The sequence below is a fragment of the Furipterus horrens genome, unplaced genomic scaffold, assembly GCF_987537825.1.
Source record: "Furipterus horrens unplaced genomic scaffold, mFurHor1.1.pri manual_scaffold_5, whole genome shotgun sequence".
Taxonomy (NCBI): Eukaryota; Metazoa; Chordata; class Mammalia; order Chiroptera; family Furipteridae; genus Furipterus; species Furipterus horrens.
This window is the reverse complement of record NW_028327175.1, coordinates 28,949,246-28,967,007: the sequence shown is the minus strand read 5'-3', so window position 1 is coordinate 28,967,007 and position 17,762 is coordinate 28,949,246. Positions and strand designations below refer to the sequence as shown.

The window sequence follows — 17,762 nt, the reverse complement described above, 5'->3', positions numbered from 1 at the left end:
TCTAGTGATTTTGAATGGTGGGTCATGGTGTGCATCTTGGAAGACACTGGGCTAACCAGTGTTTCTAACTGTACTGCTGTGGCTCCCGTCACTAGCAGAGTAAAACTAAGTCCTCAGCTTTCTAAATAACTCAGAAAATCAGATCAGCGGCTTTGTCTCAAACCCTCCCACCTCATGGCCTGTGTCCCAGCCAAGCGACACCATCTTGAAGACCCACGAACATCTGCTATGGCTTCAGGCTTCTCTGTCTTTGCTGCTACTGCCTTTCATGTCATCTGTTAGCTTTCTCCGAAATTCACCTGGAAGCTCTACTTCCTCCTTGGTGTCACCACTGTTCCCTGCACAGTAACTGATAAAGGATGCAGCACCGCAATGACTTGTTTGCACTGGGGTCTCCCTGAGAGACCGTGGTGTTTGTGAAGGCAGCAGCTTCCCAGGTCTCCGTTTTCTGCTTCTAGCCAGGCAACAGACACATGCTGTTATCTGTCCGCCAGCATCGTACCTGCTGGCACTTCCCATGCATTAGAAACACGCCGCAGTCTCGTGTGATATTTGCAAAGTTTTCCTCCATGTTGTTCAAATAGTATACAAACTGATAAAGATCAAGAGGCCATGGTCCAAGTAGGGTGGAGGCTCATCCAGGTGAGCACCCCCCAAGGCCACTGGCAGGGGCTCAGCATGGTGTCATTTGCCCAGCACTGCTGTAAGTGCATGCCACACTCCATCCAACGATCTGTCGTAAGTAATGGTTTCTGACCTTTCAGAAACAGGTAGGAGAGCTGGCAGAAATTCTTGGGATAAGTTATACCCATCCTCGACTCATAACCCTTATTTATTTGCCTTGCTGTATTGAATTGGCTGTGATCTCCAGTACACAGGGAATAGTAAAGGAGCTGGCAAAACTGAGCTTTTTGACTTTAAAGAAAAGGCTTCTGATGTTCCAACACTAACTATGATAATGTTTGCCATATGCTTAATAGATACCCTTCAAAAAGTTGAAGGTGCTCCTATCCATTCTATTTGTTGAATTTTTAAAAACTATTACTATTATAAATAACATTTATTCTGCATCTATTGAAATGACTAGAACATTTATTCTCTCTTAATCTGAATATAAAATGTATTACTTACAAGATTCTCCACTTAATCATCATGTCATATTATGAATATGAACATAAAAACATAAGTGAAATGTAAATATAATGTATAATTTTCATTTGTACTTAAATCCTGATGAATTAACGTTGCACAAGGTTACGCAATATATACATCGCACAAAAGAAGATCCTGGCAGCGGGGGTGTATGAAGGCTGTTATTCAGTCTGCTTCTTCTAAACCACAAGCCTTGGCACGAGGCTGCCTGTACTGAGAGGAAGGGGCACCATTCTATGCATTAAAACATGCAGGCTGTCTGCCAAGGCCTGAACCTGTAGCATTGAGACCATCAGAAGGGAAACTTGCTTAGATTCACACAAAGGCACTTTATGGGTTAGCAGTGCACCTGGATCTTAACCATTTCTAATACCAGAGGCTACATCACTCACCAAACAACTCAACCCTGGACATACCAGCTTGGGAGAACTTGCTACAGAAATCCTCACTTTAAAACAAATGTCCCTCTCTGTCTCCTACTCAGGATCCCTGCTACCTGGCTCTAACTTCTGATACCTGTCCTCTATGCAAAAAGGTGGCCACAAGAAAAGGCACCCAAATGTTTGAGGGAGAGATACAAACAAAACTTAAACTGTGGAACTGACCATTCTCTGCATGTATAATTACAAATATGATGATGATTATTGGGGTGTTTTCTGAGAGAACGTTTGAGCTCTACTGCTGGTCCAAGTTTGTGACAGTTCTCTTTGAATTTGAATACTGCCAATACATTTCATGGTATTCATTTAGCAGCTACTCTGTGCCAGTCATTGAGAGCTGCTGAGGACACAGTGATTAGCCCCCCAGACAGAGCACCTGTACCTGGGAACTTAAAATCCCAGGGTTTTCTCTATCAACTGTTCCCACATCTCTGGGGCACCACCCCTCTCTCATGGAAAATCATCATCCAGCCTCGTCTACCTGTAGGCTCACCCACGATTTTATTTCACCCCGACAGGACAATATTTGTGATTTGAAATTGTGCCAAGCAAATTATCTGTCCTTCTCTGAGATGTAAATAAAATGTCCACAAAGTGCAAGAATTATAAAACTTTCTTTTGAATACTCATCCTGTTGTAACTATTTACGTGGTAAACTTATATTTTTAACTTTAGTACTTGTATGGAAGTTAAGTCAGATTCCTTTCAAGTGAATGAAGTGAAGCCCAGTAATTCTATAACAAACTTGCAGCCACACCTCCTCAGAGGCCTCTCCCATGTAAGTATCAGCGTAAAAGCGAAAAAAGGGAAGTGGCATATTCTGCTCAGAAACAAGGTGCAATGTTTACTGACAAAAACATTATAATTTGCATTAATTCTGCTTGTTTCTCACAAAGATACAGGCAAAAGGTATAAGTCAAGTGCTAGAATTCTAAAAGTTAATGATTTGATTCAAGATGAAATAGTTTCCCTTGGCCAGAACCTTCTCATGCCGTGACTCATGGGGCATATCTAGGAACAATATGACCTATGCACGCTGAAGACACAAACGAGGCAGTGAGAGAGCTTGTGGGCCCCGAGAAGGTCATACAAGATACGTGGACCCCCGCCCCCCAAAAGCCTGCCAAGTCCTTTCATGAAGGCACACAGCACATCGCATCTGTCCAATGGCCCCAGGACTTGTGGTTTACAAAACAGAACATCGGTGCCAATGGTCAGAACATTGACATTTCCAGTTTAATGGATGAGTGGGCTAAAGGACCCCTTGGTGTCAATGAGATTCACAGTGCATGGGAACCACGAGTGTACTGGAGGGCCACAGACAAAGCCCTATGCCACCAAGTAAACAACGAGGGTGACTCAGTGTACCTAGGAAGGCCATCCTCACAGTCGGGGGCCAGAGGTAAGACACCCAACTCGCATCCCCAGGGGAATATCAGATTCTCAGCAAATTCCAGTGCCAGACCCTCTTTTTGTTAAAGCAAACTATTGGGGACACCAATAATATTCAAAGTCCCATTGCCCACTCATCTTCCTAGACCTCAGGAACCCCTCAAACACTCAATTGACTTCTTCTAAAATGATGATATGGGGCTTGCCCAGAGAAACCCATCCCACATATAGGGGCCTTAAAGTTACAAGGTTGGCTCCTTCCATTTTCTGGACACCTGTCACTGGAATTCATTATGGCCCTTTCTACCTGGAATTAATGTTAGTTGGTCATTAATACTCTTTCTCTTTCCAGGATGAGAGCTCCTTGCGGCCCAGGACAGTAATACAATCACACTCACATTCCATCCAGCCCATGATGCAAGCTGCAGCTAATACTCACATTTGTTTAAGACTTGTTTGTTGAGGAGCAGAGCTGGCTGGACTCGGGCTGGTGTGCATGCATGGTGCCAAGGGAAGTACGACAGCCTTGATGAACATGGGGCATTTTGCTCTGAAGAGCTCAGGGCCATTTGAATTGTTTACAAAAGAGAGCTCAAATACTGGAATCCCTGCCACATTGAAATACTAACGTCAGATTTTCTTTTCTAATTAGGAGCTCAGCATTCATTATATGTATTCAAATCTTGATTATGGGGGCCTGATAAGGTCTTAGAAGGTCAATGCCAAGTATAATCTAATAACAAAAGCAATTTTAATGAACCTCATACACTGTTACTGCAGCCATACTGGTTTTCTGTGCTAAATTTGATGCATTTGGAGCATACTATAAAGACAATTAGAGTGAATTTTAAGTAATTTAACAATCTGAGCAAAAAATAAAATGTTCATAAGTAATTATCATGGGGAAAATAAATGGCAGCTCAATTGGGATGTGACTCTGTGAAAAACTAACCACAACATATGATCCATTATATAAGACCATAGAAAAGAAGCAAAGAGTGGACCAAAACAATACAATCACAAAAATAATCACTTCATTTGGAAACATGTTGGCAATATTTTCCCAAATTATCATAATCCTTACAAAGATTAATATATACATTTAACAATTATATTTCTTTATTCACTATACACTCTGATTTGTGTTGAAGATACAGTCATTAATAAAATATTGTCCCTGACTAACATCTTAAAATACCTTATTTTTTTAGTATTAATAAGATTAAAAACAAATTAATTCATATCTTATTAGTGTGATGGAAGTTTCTTCTTTGAAACAAGAGTAAATTCAAGCTTATATAACATATTTTGGGGCAAAATTGGCCTTAAGTTTAAGTTTTTAGGTTTAGGAGCACCTACTAAAGTTTAAGTAATGATTGTGGGCCATCCACACAGATTTGCATGCATAGCATCATGTATATATTTACAATTAGATAGCTTCCTTTGTCTTTTACTTATTTTTTTAAGTTTATGGGGTGACATAGGTTAATTAGATTATATAGGTTTCAAGTGCACATTTCTATGATGCATGATCTGTACACTTGGCCCCTTTTACTACCTACTACGCCCCTAGCCCCCTTCCCTTTGGTAACCACCATACTGTGGTCTGTGTCTTTGGGTTTCAGTTTATACCCCACATATGCATGAAATCATATGCTTCTTAGCTTTTTCTGACTGACCTATTTCACTCAGCATAATGTTCTCAAGGTTTATCCATGTTGTCACAAATGGCAGTATTTCACCTTTTTTATGGCTTCGTAAGTATTCCATTGTGTGTGTGTGTGTGTGTGTGTGTGTGTGTGTGTGTGTACCACATCTTCATCCAATAATCTACCAAAGGACATTTTGGTTGTCTTCATGTCTTAGCCACCGTGAAAAATGCTGCAATGAACATAGGAGTGCGTATATTTGCGAATCAGTGTTTTTGCTTTTTCAGGTGCACCCAGAAAAGGGATTGCTGGGTCATACAGTAACTCTATTCTTAATTTTGTGAGAAACCTCCATACTGTTTTCCATAGTAGCTGCACCAGATTACATTTCCTCCAGGAGTGAATGAGAGTTCCTTTTTCTCCACAACCTCTCCATCACTTGTTATTACTTGTTCTGTTGATAATAGCCATTCTAACAGGTGTGAAGGGATATGACACTGTAGTTTTGATCTGCATTCTCCTAATAACTAGAGAAGTTGAACAATTTCATATATCTGCTGGCCACTTGTATGTCTTCTTGGGAGGAAGTGTCCGTTCAAGTCTGCTGCCCATTTTTAAACTGGATTGTTTGTTGGATTGGTGTTGAGCTGTATGGATTCTTTATATATTTTGGATATTAACCCCTTGTCAGAGATGCTGTTCACAAATATCATCTCCCATTCAGTTGGTTGCCTTTTGTTTTGTTGGTGGTTCCTTTCGCTGTTCAGAAGCTTTTCAGTTTAACACAGCCCCATCCATTTCTTTTTGCAGTTACTTCCCTTGCTTTTCAGGTCTTCGATCCATTTTGAATTAATTTTTGTCCATGGGGAAAAAATGTAATCTAGTTTCATTCTTTTGCATGTGGCTTTCCATTTTCCCAGCACTGTTTATTGAAGAGGCTTTCTTTTCTCCATTGTGTGTTTTTGGCTCCCTTGTCACAAACTATTTGCCCATATACATGTGGTATTATTTTGGGGTTCTTAATTCTATATCATTGGTCTGTGTGTCTGTTTTTCTGCCAATGCCATGCTGTTTTGATTATCATGGCTCTGTAGTATAATCTGAAGTCAGGTAGTGTGATACATCTGGTTTCATTCTTTTTTTCTCAAAATTGCTTTGGCTATTCAGGATCTTTTGTGGTTTCATACAAATCTGATTTTCTGTTCTATTTCCTTAAAAAATGACATTAGGAGTTTGATGGGAATTGATTAAATCTGTATATTGATTTGGGTTATATGAACATTTTAACTATGTTGATTTTTCCAATCCATAAACATGGAATATCTTTTCATTTAATTGTCTCTTCTAATCTCTTTTAAGAATGCTTTGTAGTTTACAGTATATAGGTCCTTTACATACATTATTAAATTTATCCCTAGGTATTTAATTATTCTTGTTGAAATTGCAAAAGGAATAATTTTTAAATTTCTTTTTCTGAAATTTCATTGTTAGTACAATATATAGGAATGCAGTGGATTTTCATACATTCATTTTGTATCCTGCAACTTTGCTATATATGTTAATTGTTTCTAATAGGTTTTTTGGAGGAGTCTTTAGGCTTTTCCATATATTAGATAGCTTCTTTTTGGTCATAAAATCAATATGATTATTTTTCACTGAAAGGGAAAAATAATGAAAAACATGATGTAGCTTACATGTTTGAAATCATGGACAGAGTTGTACCATGGAAATATTACCCAAGAAAGTTAGCGTATCTCTAATTATGTAACTGCACTTGCAAGCTGATGAGAGCTGAATGATTGCACCATGCAGCCTGGTACTCAAGACCTTTAGAAATGAAACAACTTACATTCCAAGTCTGTGTCTGGCCACATAACTTCATACATCCTCAAGTCACCCAAATGATACTACTTAGGGTTCCCAGGGTATACCCCACATCTTCTGACCCACACTCTTCACTCATGTTCCTTTCACAGAGAATCTCCCACTCCCATCTCCACCTGGCCAAATCCTGGCCACACCTTGTACCCTTGACCCATCCAGCCAGAAATAAACTCTCCCTCGCTGTTTTCTTTTAATTTCTCCATTGGTATTCCTGGACTCTCCCTTATATTCTAGCCATTTGATTTATATTTTTTCTCTTAAGCTAGAAAGTCATGTCCTTGAGGTTAGGAGTTTTATTGCCTGCATCTGCATATCTTCCACAGCCCCTAGGACAGTTCTGTATACATAACAGGTATTCAACATGTTTCCTTCTCTAAATACACAGATAAAAAGATCTGAAAATTCTACAAAGAACAGGATGACATACACAGATGAGTAACCAAAGTCATTGAAAGTGTTCTTTTTTCCACATGGAAAACTATTTAGAAATTAACAATACCATAGGAGATCACACCAAGCATTAGACAAATTAATTCTCAAAGAAGACTCGTAGCAGGCCTAGCTCCTTCCCCACCTTCACTTTCAGATGTCAGGGCCTTCTCACTAAGTGGTATTAGCAGTTACAAGAGGATAAGAGAAAGAAATCAATTAAATAACTGTCATAAGGAAAACTGCCTGGAGAACATCAGAGGGCTCCTCATGAGGTCTGGATTCCATCTGGTTGCCCTTCTATTTCTGTCTCACTCTCTCTTGAGAGGCTATGGTTCATGTGCTTCTGGTTTCATAGGCAGAGCCTGAATCATCTTTAAGTAGATTCCACAGCTTCCTTCTTTCAACCACTGCCCTTTCTTTTTCCCACATGATGACACTAGAGTTCCTTGCAAGACTGCTTTCTAATTGTCCCAAACTGGGCAATTTCACGGGACTAGGATGAACTGGAACAGATGTGGGAAATGTTTCACATCATGAAAGAACCAAGATGCCAAAGAGGAGTGTGTGAGCTGTTACTTTCTCACGCAGCATGGCTTATAAAGTAATGCAAGAATGTGACATGGTATGAAGCAATTCCATCTTTAAGCGTCTTTATTGCAACTATTTCTTTCAAACCAGAACCTCATGAGATTCTGCAAGTCAAAGAGATCTAGAAAAAACACATTGTGAAGTAAAACAAAAACCACTGTTCTAAGAATGTCTGCTTTGTGGCTCATTTTCGGGCCACAGAGCAAAACCATTAGGCTTTTATTCTTTCCTGACAAATGTTGAAGGCTTCTCAATGTAGTGTTGTTTCCATTTAGGAATATTATAACATCTAAATGTAGCACTAGCTTCTTACATTCTCTCTGCAGTCACACAGAAGAGGTCTGAAGTAGGCTCAAGTTGTTAGAAAATTCTAGGATTACTAAAGGGATAACACTTGAGAAGAAAGAAATGATGGTATCTGTGAAAATATTCAATGTTTTCAAACCATTTCTTCATGCTCTAACATCTGTCACTTCCTTCTTTACCTAATTACAAGTTTCTTTGAAAATTATTATGTGTGTGAATTGCTTTAACAACTGAAATGTTCAATAATTCCACTGGAAGCATCCATATAAAATAGCAAAATGTGAAATGCAAGTCTTAAGTAAAACACCAATTAAATCATATCATTGATATAATTAAACACTTAGATTACTTCTCCAAAAGGAAGAAGTCTCTGCCATGAGCCAAACCAAATGACAAGTGTAAGGTAATCAAAACTCATTTGAAAATCCTCTGCCCATACTTGCATTGGTGTGAACTAATTTTGCAACACACCCCTTTCCTTGCTAAGTGGAAACCGTTACAAAAGTATATTGTGAACAATAGCACCACAAATAATAATAAGGTATTGAACAAAGTCATATGCAGACCATTTCATTTTAAGCTCCTCAAGTTGAGGACTCTGTCCTAAGTTCCAAGTAGAGACTGTGATTCCCTTATTCTCCCTACCATCCACAGAGCCCATCAGGGGCTAGAAGCTTAGTATTTATTCAACAATGATGGAATATTCTAGGTAAAAAATCAAGATGCTCAGATTCTGGTTATATCAGTGTGAGTCAGGCAAACATCTTTTCAGACTGTAATGTATACAGATCTTGCAAGCTTGAGTAAACCAAAGGCAGACCACACCACAAGGACAATCAGTGAAGTAAATGACAAAGCTTTCCTCAAAGAAAAGTCTTTTGTTTTCTTCTTTATTTACTTGATTTTAAAGAAGGTTTTAGAGCTGACGCAAAGTTTGCTTCCCTAACATGAAACCTACAGTGAGCCAGACCCCTGCTTCTCTCTCACCACCTTCACAGTAAGTAGGCTGAGCAGTTACTCTCCATGTAGAGCCGCAGGCCTCTGACTGGGATGGCCGAGTGGGCAGAATGTTCTCATGCACTCACAGCCCAAGCTGCTATAATGAATGCAAATGACTCCTGGAAACGCAGCTCCAGCCTATGCAATGAGGTGCTGGACTGAAGTATGCTTTTTAAAAATTGAAACGGAGACTAAGTACCCAAAGATGCAAATCAGTGCAAGAGCCCAATCTTGATGCTGCAAACTGCCTCCCTACCACATGTCTTCTAGTGAGAGGGACAGCATCTCAACACATCATGTGAACGTGAATTTAGCTGGATAACAAACCACTTCTTAAAATCTAAGAGAGTCTTCTCCTTAATTACAGTGGCAAGTGCCCTGTTCAACTAGAAGCAGACAAGGTGAGCTACAGAAATTGACTGAAATTAGTGTCCAATTTAGCAGGGACATCAAAATCACATAGAGGACTCGAGGAACATTCTCTATGGATAGAGATTAGCCCCAAAGTGTCAGCAGGGCTATAATCAAAGATCAAAGATGCATTTAGAAAAGAATATTTCCTGATTCTGTTTGGAGGAATGTGTACTTAGGCTTTAAATTTAGAAAGCCATAATTTATTATTCATTTTGTAGCAGTTAAGAATCTGACACCATTTAATTCAGAGACTTGGGGTTCTCTTTTAAATGATGACAACTGAGTATTTGTTATGCCTTTAAAAAATCGGTTTGTTCTGTGAATACTATGTATTCATGTCATGAGTACATGGCCATTTCGTGGAAATTATTATAAATGAGAGTACTGTTACTGTGTTTCCCTAAGTACATTTAAGTATTTTAGTATCAGGTACAGGAAAAGCTTTATCATGGAAATCATTGGTAAACAGTAAAGGAAAAATCTCTTTGTGTGTCTTACAGGAAAAAAATCTCTATTCATGAAAGCGTCTCCTTTCAATTAACTTTGCAATTACTGTATTTGAATTACTATGGGCAGAAATGAGCCTGATTTTTTTGTAGAGCCACAGAGAGCCGTGCAACACTCTTCCAGCTCTATAAATAAAACATTTGTGTGTGTGTGTGAAATGCTCCAGTCTTCCATATCAATTGCCATTTCCGAGATTGCAGCTGGTAATTTATGTGTGTTAGCGGCAGACTTTTGATGGATTAATTCCTGTGATCCATCATTTTTCTTTTCTCTCCCTCTGCATCATGCATCATTCTTAAACTTGATTGCCGAACTTCCAGTGCTCAGTTTCAGAAAACCTATACTTTTGTGGCCACCCGCTGTACCCCTTGATTTTGTGAACTGATATTAACTTTTTCAAAATACTCGAGCTTCTTTTCACTAAATGTGACAGTTTTCCTCTAACCATCTTTCATAACTGTAAGCTCTTCACTGAGATGTAACAAAAAGACAGCAAATTTTGCATTCCAGAAGAATATTTTAAAATACAAGTGAATGCATTTTAGAAGCACAGTGTAGTGGAAGAGTTCATACTGTGACCTTCTTCATGAAGGTCAAGGTCATTTGTTGAGTTTTCCCGGTCATGGATCACATGAAAATTTTACATCATCTCCAATAGATACAACAGTTAAGAAAGAGCATGCCTTTTAATATCAGTTGGGAAGTGGAATTGAGAAGCAGCTTCCATAGCCCGGAAGGAAAGGAGAAAGTATACACCTCAAGAAGTAGCCCATGCAAGGAGACTGGGCAAGAGGCCAGCATCTCTGACTGAGCTTTTATGGCAGCAAATAAACACAAGGAAGTGGATCTTGGCCCAAAGTGAGAAAATAACACTTTAACATACAGCTTAGTGAGAAACTGGCAATGTTCAAGTACCTGTAGTCTATCATATGCTGGGCTTATATTGTACAAAGGGAACAAAAGCAAATAAAAGCCATTCAACAAGTTAAGAGAACTTCCTATGTAGCTGCTCATGAAAATGCATCCATCCTCCGTGGCAGGAGCATGGGTCTAGAGAAAATCACAGTCTGCAACTGAGGTAATGCTAAATATGAGAACCAAGGAAATGAACAACCGCAACTAGCATGCAGTCAGTGTGAAAACTACTTGTCCAGGTTTTAAAAATTTCATTTCTCCCAGCTGTTCCATTTGAAGAGAAGGAGGTGCCAATGCAAGTGGTTGCGATTTTCCTAAAAATATTGCTGTACTAAAATAAATAAATAATAAGACACCAGAAATAACTTCATCATTTTAAGATAAAAGGAAATGAGTCTTTCTAATAAGTTCTCTTTAAATCTATCTAGCTTTGGGGTGTGAGAAATTAGCTCCTGCCAGTCAATCTCACAGTTCTTGCCCCAGTATTTTCTGAGGAAGCTACAGAATCCTGGACCGTGAAGGCCCTTAGCAGGAGAAGACCTGGATAGGGGGCCTTACTCTGCCAGCGGCCGGGTTCCAGGTACATAACCAATTTTCTCTGGGCCCTGATTTTCTCATTTGAATAAACAGGAATGCATGAGATGATATTCAAAAATATTTTGTGAACTCCAATGTCCTACACAAAAATGAGGTATTTTTGTAATACTATCATTTTCTTACATCCCAACATAATTAAACTTTGGATTGCCAGGTTTCACTTGCTCCTAAATTTATCCATTGTGATACAAACAATTTTTAGTATGCTTCTGATTAACCTCAACAGAATCCCTTTGACAATGTGTATTGACTTTAATGTCTTTCTCCTTGACCTTTCCAGGCCTTCTGTGGCCCAATTATTTTGTAGGAATTAGGTATCTTTCCTATGGTCTCTGCTAATACCATATATCCATAGCTCTTCACCAATGGTTTTCCACTGTGTGTGAAATTTCAGTAATAAACACAGGGCTGGCAATACTGGGTCTGTTTCTGTTTTAGAATTATCATTGCTGTATCTGACACTGTCTTTAGCTCTATTCTTTCACCTATCAGCTAAGCCTTTGAGAAAATCTTTAGTTACATTAATTTCAGAAGCAATTCTATGCATACAACTTAACATTTTATGTCTTTTTTTTCCCGTTCATATGTTGTAATTTTCAGACTTAACACAGAATTAAATTTGTTATGAGTTCATTTTCAATTAATTTCCATGCTCATAATAATCTCTTAATGCTACTCTCATGGTTGGCTGAGAGAATATGATCACAATATTATGAAAATCAAGAGTGCTAATGAATAAGAGAACTGTTATCCAAAGACAAAAAAGCTCCTCCTGCTTTTAAGAAACACCTAGTACTAAATAAGAAATAAAATAAAGACATCAATTATTACAAAACACTGAGCAAAGAAGTTATGCAAATGGAGTCTTCTTACTAAATTCTATTTGTGCCCAGAGATCCAGTTCTCAAAGGCTAGCCCAGCCACCCACTAAGAACTTGCAACTGGCCAAGTTCACTAACCTTTCTCAAGTTGAGTATTCCTATCCCCAAGTAGAGTAATGTAAATATTTTCACTGCCTAGCAGGGGTACAGGAAGAATAAACATAATAAATTTTAATTGCTCTTAGTGAAATATATGGCGTGAAATAAGTGCTCAATAAAAGCTAATTATTTTGTTATGTACCACAGGTTTTCAACCTAAACTGAAACATGATAACATGAGGTAACATGCCTAAATAAAAACTAAAGTATACTTAGTTATAATTTCATTTGATATTATGCAGTGTCAAAATATTTAAGACTTGATCTAACAACTATCGTTATGTTTACTAGATATTACCAAAACAAGTTAAAAATAAAACATGAATATGCTAAATATAATTAATATAAAATAATAATATATAGTTCATATAAGACGTTAATGTAAAAATTCTAATTTTGTTAATATTAATTAAAATATTAATTTAAAAGTAATTTTAATGTGATAGTATTCAAGTATAGAACTTTTTCTCCCTGAAACTATGTGTTGATGCCAATAATACAAAATGGTACAGCTGCTATGGAAAAAAGTATGGAGGTTTCTCGAGAAATTAAAAATGGAACTACCATATTAGCCAGCAAGTTCACTTCTGCATATTTATCCAAAAGAACTGAAACAGGAGCTTAAGGACATAGGAACTTTTGGCACTTTAAGAGCCGGGTTTCACAGAAGAAAAAACTAATAGCTCTCAAGGAAAGCTCTTAACGGTCTGAACTGAATCTCTCTTACTGAGAATTAAATAAAGTCTTGGAGATGTATTCAAAACCAGAACATACGAATTTCACAGGTGAGACTTGAGAAATCTTTGCTTTAAAATGTTGGAGCAAGAAAAGATTCACATGTCTTTTATATACTGTTTATACTGCTGTGGTTCTCAGGCAATTCAAGTTCTTATACTATACACAAGCAAGTCCTTTACTGTATAAATAACATTTCATTAGCATACTGTCACTTTTAATAAGCTTGAGCTCAGAGAAGCAGCTGAAGCTCAGGAATAACAATTCAAAAAATGAGAGTAAAAAGGAGAACTCACAGCAAAAGGCTGGAAAGGTGACACCTTCTGCCATAACCTCATGCCATCACCAAATATGACACTTAACAGCAGTTTTGGGAGGGAGGGACCGTCATCCCTTTCTTAAAGGAGGAGACTGAGACTCAGAAATATCACTTGACTTGGCATCCAGCAAGATATCAGCAAGGAGATCATTAACTTCATGACTCCAAAAATCAACAAATTACCTATACTTATAGCTACAATTCTGATAAAACCCGTCCATTAAAAATAAGCATACTTTGTGGTCAAAAACTTATAAATTGCAGCTAGAATATGAAGGTCTACATATCATTTTAAATAGCTTTTACTTTTAAATAAACTTCTTAAGAATTTAGTTGATAATGTACACTTTCTAAGCAATCAGAAAAAAAAACAAGCCCTTCCCTCATCCTGCCATTGTTCCCCAGAGGGCATGGGCTGGCATTCCTGCCTTAAAGCAGAAAGACAGTGGGATACATAGGCAAAGCCACGTGGGGAGGAAAATAAAGGTTGTGCATCCACCGCAGGAGAGTAGATCACTCCACTGTGCCACAATAACACCTTCCTGAAAGTACAGAGCCAATAGATTAACTTTGGTGGGAAATAAAATAAAACAAACAAACGACCAAACATAAATAATGAAAAAAACAACCTACAATACTGAACAACTGAAATTAAGCTCATGGAAGACTTGTATGACATTTCTCTGGATTTAAAAAAATTGATGTTATATTTGTTTCATAAGCCGTAATTGTGTGAACTTGAATGTAGAACAAAGTCAATAAATAAATTAATCTTTTATAAAGACATTCTATTTTTACATTTATAGTTAGGTGTATCTTACACATGCATGCATGCAAAAATCTGTGATTAGACTGAAGATATGCTACACTGTCCTTTGTATAATTTATTTCATTAAAGAGATATTAAGTGTAATTATTGAAGTAAACTTGCATTAAAAAAATGAATGCCTTGAAATGTTTTCTGAGGTTTTTACACTGCAAAGTTAAAATGCAAGATCAACTCAGGTCATCATCCCTGTGGTTTTCCAGCAGACGAGACAGAGCCTGGTATGGTCATGAAGATCCCAGGCTCAGAGGCTGAGCCTCTGGGAACAGAAAGTGATATATTTCAGCAAAAGACCAAAGCTATCACATTTGAATTGTTTCCCAAGAACAAGAGAATATTCACAGATTTACCCTTCATGATTTAATAAATAATTTTAAAAGTCAGCATCTGAAATATCAATAAACATATCGTAGTAAATTAGACACTAAGATTTTTCATGACTGAAATTTAATTCAGGCCAGCCTGGAAAGAAATGCCTATATAATCAGTAATAGCTTCTATTACAGTTACTGCAATATCTGCCAGTGCAAAGGGGGAAAAAATCTAATTGTAAATCCCAGTAACAGAGGTCTCCTTGGATCAGAGTAATATCTGACAAAGCATCTCATAACCCTCTTACTCTCTCTGAATTTTCCAAAGCTGTCTGGGGTGTATGGTTTTTGCTTCTCTCAAAAACAAGCTTTATAGCAGCAGAAAAACATTGCTTAGCCTCATCAACTAAGGGACCAAAATGCTGCAAAGACCAATTGGAAAGACGAGTGCACAAGGATACCAAGCCAAACTGTTTCTTACTGAACTTCTCCTTCCAAACGTCTGCACCATCTCTGCATCCACTCTGCGGTGCCAGCATCAGGGGAAGGCAAATGAGGTGCAAGTCTAGCAGCCTGAAGTGCCCTGTCACCCTGACAAATGGCACAGGAGGAGCAGCAACAGGCCTTTGGGAAGGTGCTCACACAAGTGCAATTTTATTTGAGGGTATAAAGTGTTAAAAGAAACATGATTTGCTAAGGCAGTAGAAAAACAAAACCATTAAGTTGTCTTTTACTTCTAAACTGGCATCTGTGTGCTCTGACCACGACCCCAAAAAAGTTCTCACTCCTCAGTCTCTCAGGTTCATCCTGTGTTCTATACCTCAGTGTGGGTTCAGCATAGAGACCTTATCCCATTTCCCCAGACGAAATACACTTAATAGAGTTCAGCAGGCTGAAGTTGTCATAGCTCAGAAATGGGAACTAAAAATCTGCTAGGGTAGCCCATGCCATATATGAATACTTAATTACAGAGGTCTCTAGGATACTCTGAATGTCCAGTATTTCCTGAAAACATTCTCATTAACCAGAGAAACCTGTCTGATTCACAGCACCTAGTGAATGCAGGGCATTGAGTGTGCAGACATGTCATATACACAGAGCACTTAATGTTGCAGGACATCTAGTGTCTATTGAGAATCTAATGTTTGTAGAACACAGTGGGTGAGAGCACCAAACATCTGTGGAGTATCCTGTGTACACAAAGCATCCACTGTCTGGTCATGTCATGTTTACAGAGCATTGAGTACCTAGATTGCATATAATGTGTACGGGTAACCCAGTGTATGCAATGCCTCTAATGTTCACACATGTTATGTTTGAAGAGCATCTGGTGTTTGCAGAGATCTAATGTTGACAAAGCACCTAGTGCCCACAGAGCATGTAGCATTTGCAGAACATTTAGTATTTGTGCGGCACTTAGTACTTGCAGTGTATCTTGAGTGTTCGGGGCATTTGGGTATGAAAACATCTAGCGTGTGCAGACTCTGCTCTCCCAGCCCCAGGTGGTGGGCTGGGGATGAGGAGGACGCTACTCACCACATTGCAGCCCACGCAGTCGGGCCCATTCTCGCACGTCCTGCGGCGAGCTTGAATGCCACCCCCGCACTGGGCTGTGCAGCGTTCCCAAGGACCCCAGCCTGTCCAGAACATGTGTGGGGGGCACAGCAGATGCTCGTTGCAGTATCTATAATGGGGAAACCAAGAGGAAAAGGAAGCTGCTTAGTGTAACGTGAGGCCCCGGACCTTCGACGCTCCGTCCCTGCACCAGATGTTGAACACATGGGCATGCTCAGCGTGGAGGGGCTTTTGTGTTTGAAGTGGTTGCTCAGTAACGAAGGCAGATGTGGCGCTGGCCATGCTGTGTGTGCACAGACAATGGGATGCACGGGCGACAAGGAAGAAAATGCTGAACTCACAATGCAGAATGGATCTTCCTGTGCAGCCAATTAAAGGAGAAACAAACAAAAATCCCTTCAAATAGACACCCAAAAATGAGAACACATAGAGAATATCTAGGTAGGGTATTTATTTTCTAAACATAAACATTAAAAGATAAAGCAGGTTATGAATAATACAAAGTCAGCAAAAATGCATTTGGATTTTTCATTCGTGAACCAAAATAAGGCTCATAATCCTATTAATATAAGTTAAAGAAAAGTTAAAGCCTGGTTTTAGCATAAAGGTTCACGTCTTATACTGCTTAGGTTATTGCATTTTAAAATTTATTTGCAGACTCCCAGAATGATGTCTAATCTTAATTTAAAAGACTCGTCGTCGGCAGCTGTCCGTCTCGAGAGACGATGGTGTAGCTTCTTAAGAGTCTATCTGCACCGCCGAGAATGGCTGTGCAGTTCGACTCGGGAGTGACACGGTATCTGTCTCCTCCCGTGTTGAATCGACATCTTACGATGACGCTGGAGTGTCCTCTCCAGTGAAGCTGAAGCTACAGAGCCTGGGCAAGGTGATATGGAGGGTCTGCTGTTGCCCATGCAGCAGACCCCCCCTCTCTTCGCAGCTGAAGGGTCCAAGGGAAAGACGGAGTCAATACAGCTTGGCTTCAGGTGCGCCGCAGGAGTTGCCGGTGTTGACTACAACGTCGAACCGCCTTAGGGACTCCGGCTCCGGATTTTCTGTCGGGGTTTACTCCCTTAGCCTTTCCCCTGAAGAGGTATGCCGCAAGGCAGCGGAGGTTTTTTGGAATCAGAGTTTTCCTTCTCTGATGTGCCCTGACTGGTAGATCGAACCAGCGACACTTAGCTCGCAGGCCGACGCTCAATCCACTGAGCCAAACCAGCCAGGGGTAAATTTAAAAGACTACCAGTTATTTAAAAAGAGTAGAATTACTATTTACAAATACTAGTCCCATTTTTGTGATTGAATACACTTTTACATATATAGTCATATTGCCAAATTTTAGCCAAATATACGAGGGCTTTCTTAGCTGTACACGAGTCAAGTTTGTCTTCATTTTTGATAGTACAAGTGAAATGAAGTGAAGTTAGGGAAGCAAATAGATAAAAAACCAAGAAACAGCCTAGCATTCTACAGCTTACAGCTCTTAGGGAGGAAGATGCTACTCGGAAAATAGCCAAACTTAGTGAGACACATCTGGCAATTTAAAAGACTATTCAAACACAATAGTACACCTACTAAACACAAATTTGTCTTTTAGAGAGGACTAGAATACAAGATGTTTCTGTCTTTCTCCCCACCCAACCCATCTGCCTTTAGAAACAGGGAGCAAGGGTCCTATTTGTGAGGCTAATTCAGTTGCCTTTAATGTCATCACAATGGAACACTTAGCCCTGCAGGACCC

The 17,762-nt window shown here is 39.1% G+C and overlaps 1 protein-coding gene across 1 annotated transcript in view; it reads right to left on the bottom strand.

Moving 5' to 3' along the window:
* SEMA5A (semaphorin 5A) overlaps nt 1-17,762 on the bottom strand; it is a 435,475-nt gene that overhangs the window by 33,274 nt on the left and 384,439 nt on the right. The window contains exon 16 of the mRNA XM_090276235.1: nt 15,983-16,130. Coding sequence (XP_090132361.1) covers nt 15,983-16,130 — 148 coding nt within the window. The remainder of the gene's footprint in view (nt 1-15,982; nt 16,131-17,762) is intronic.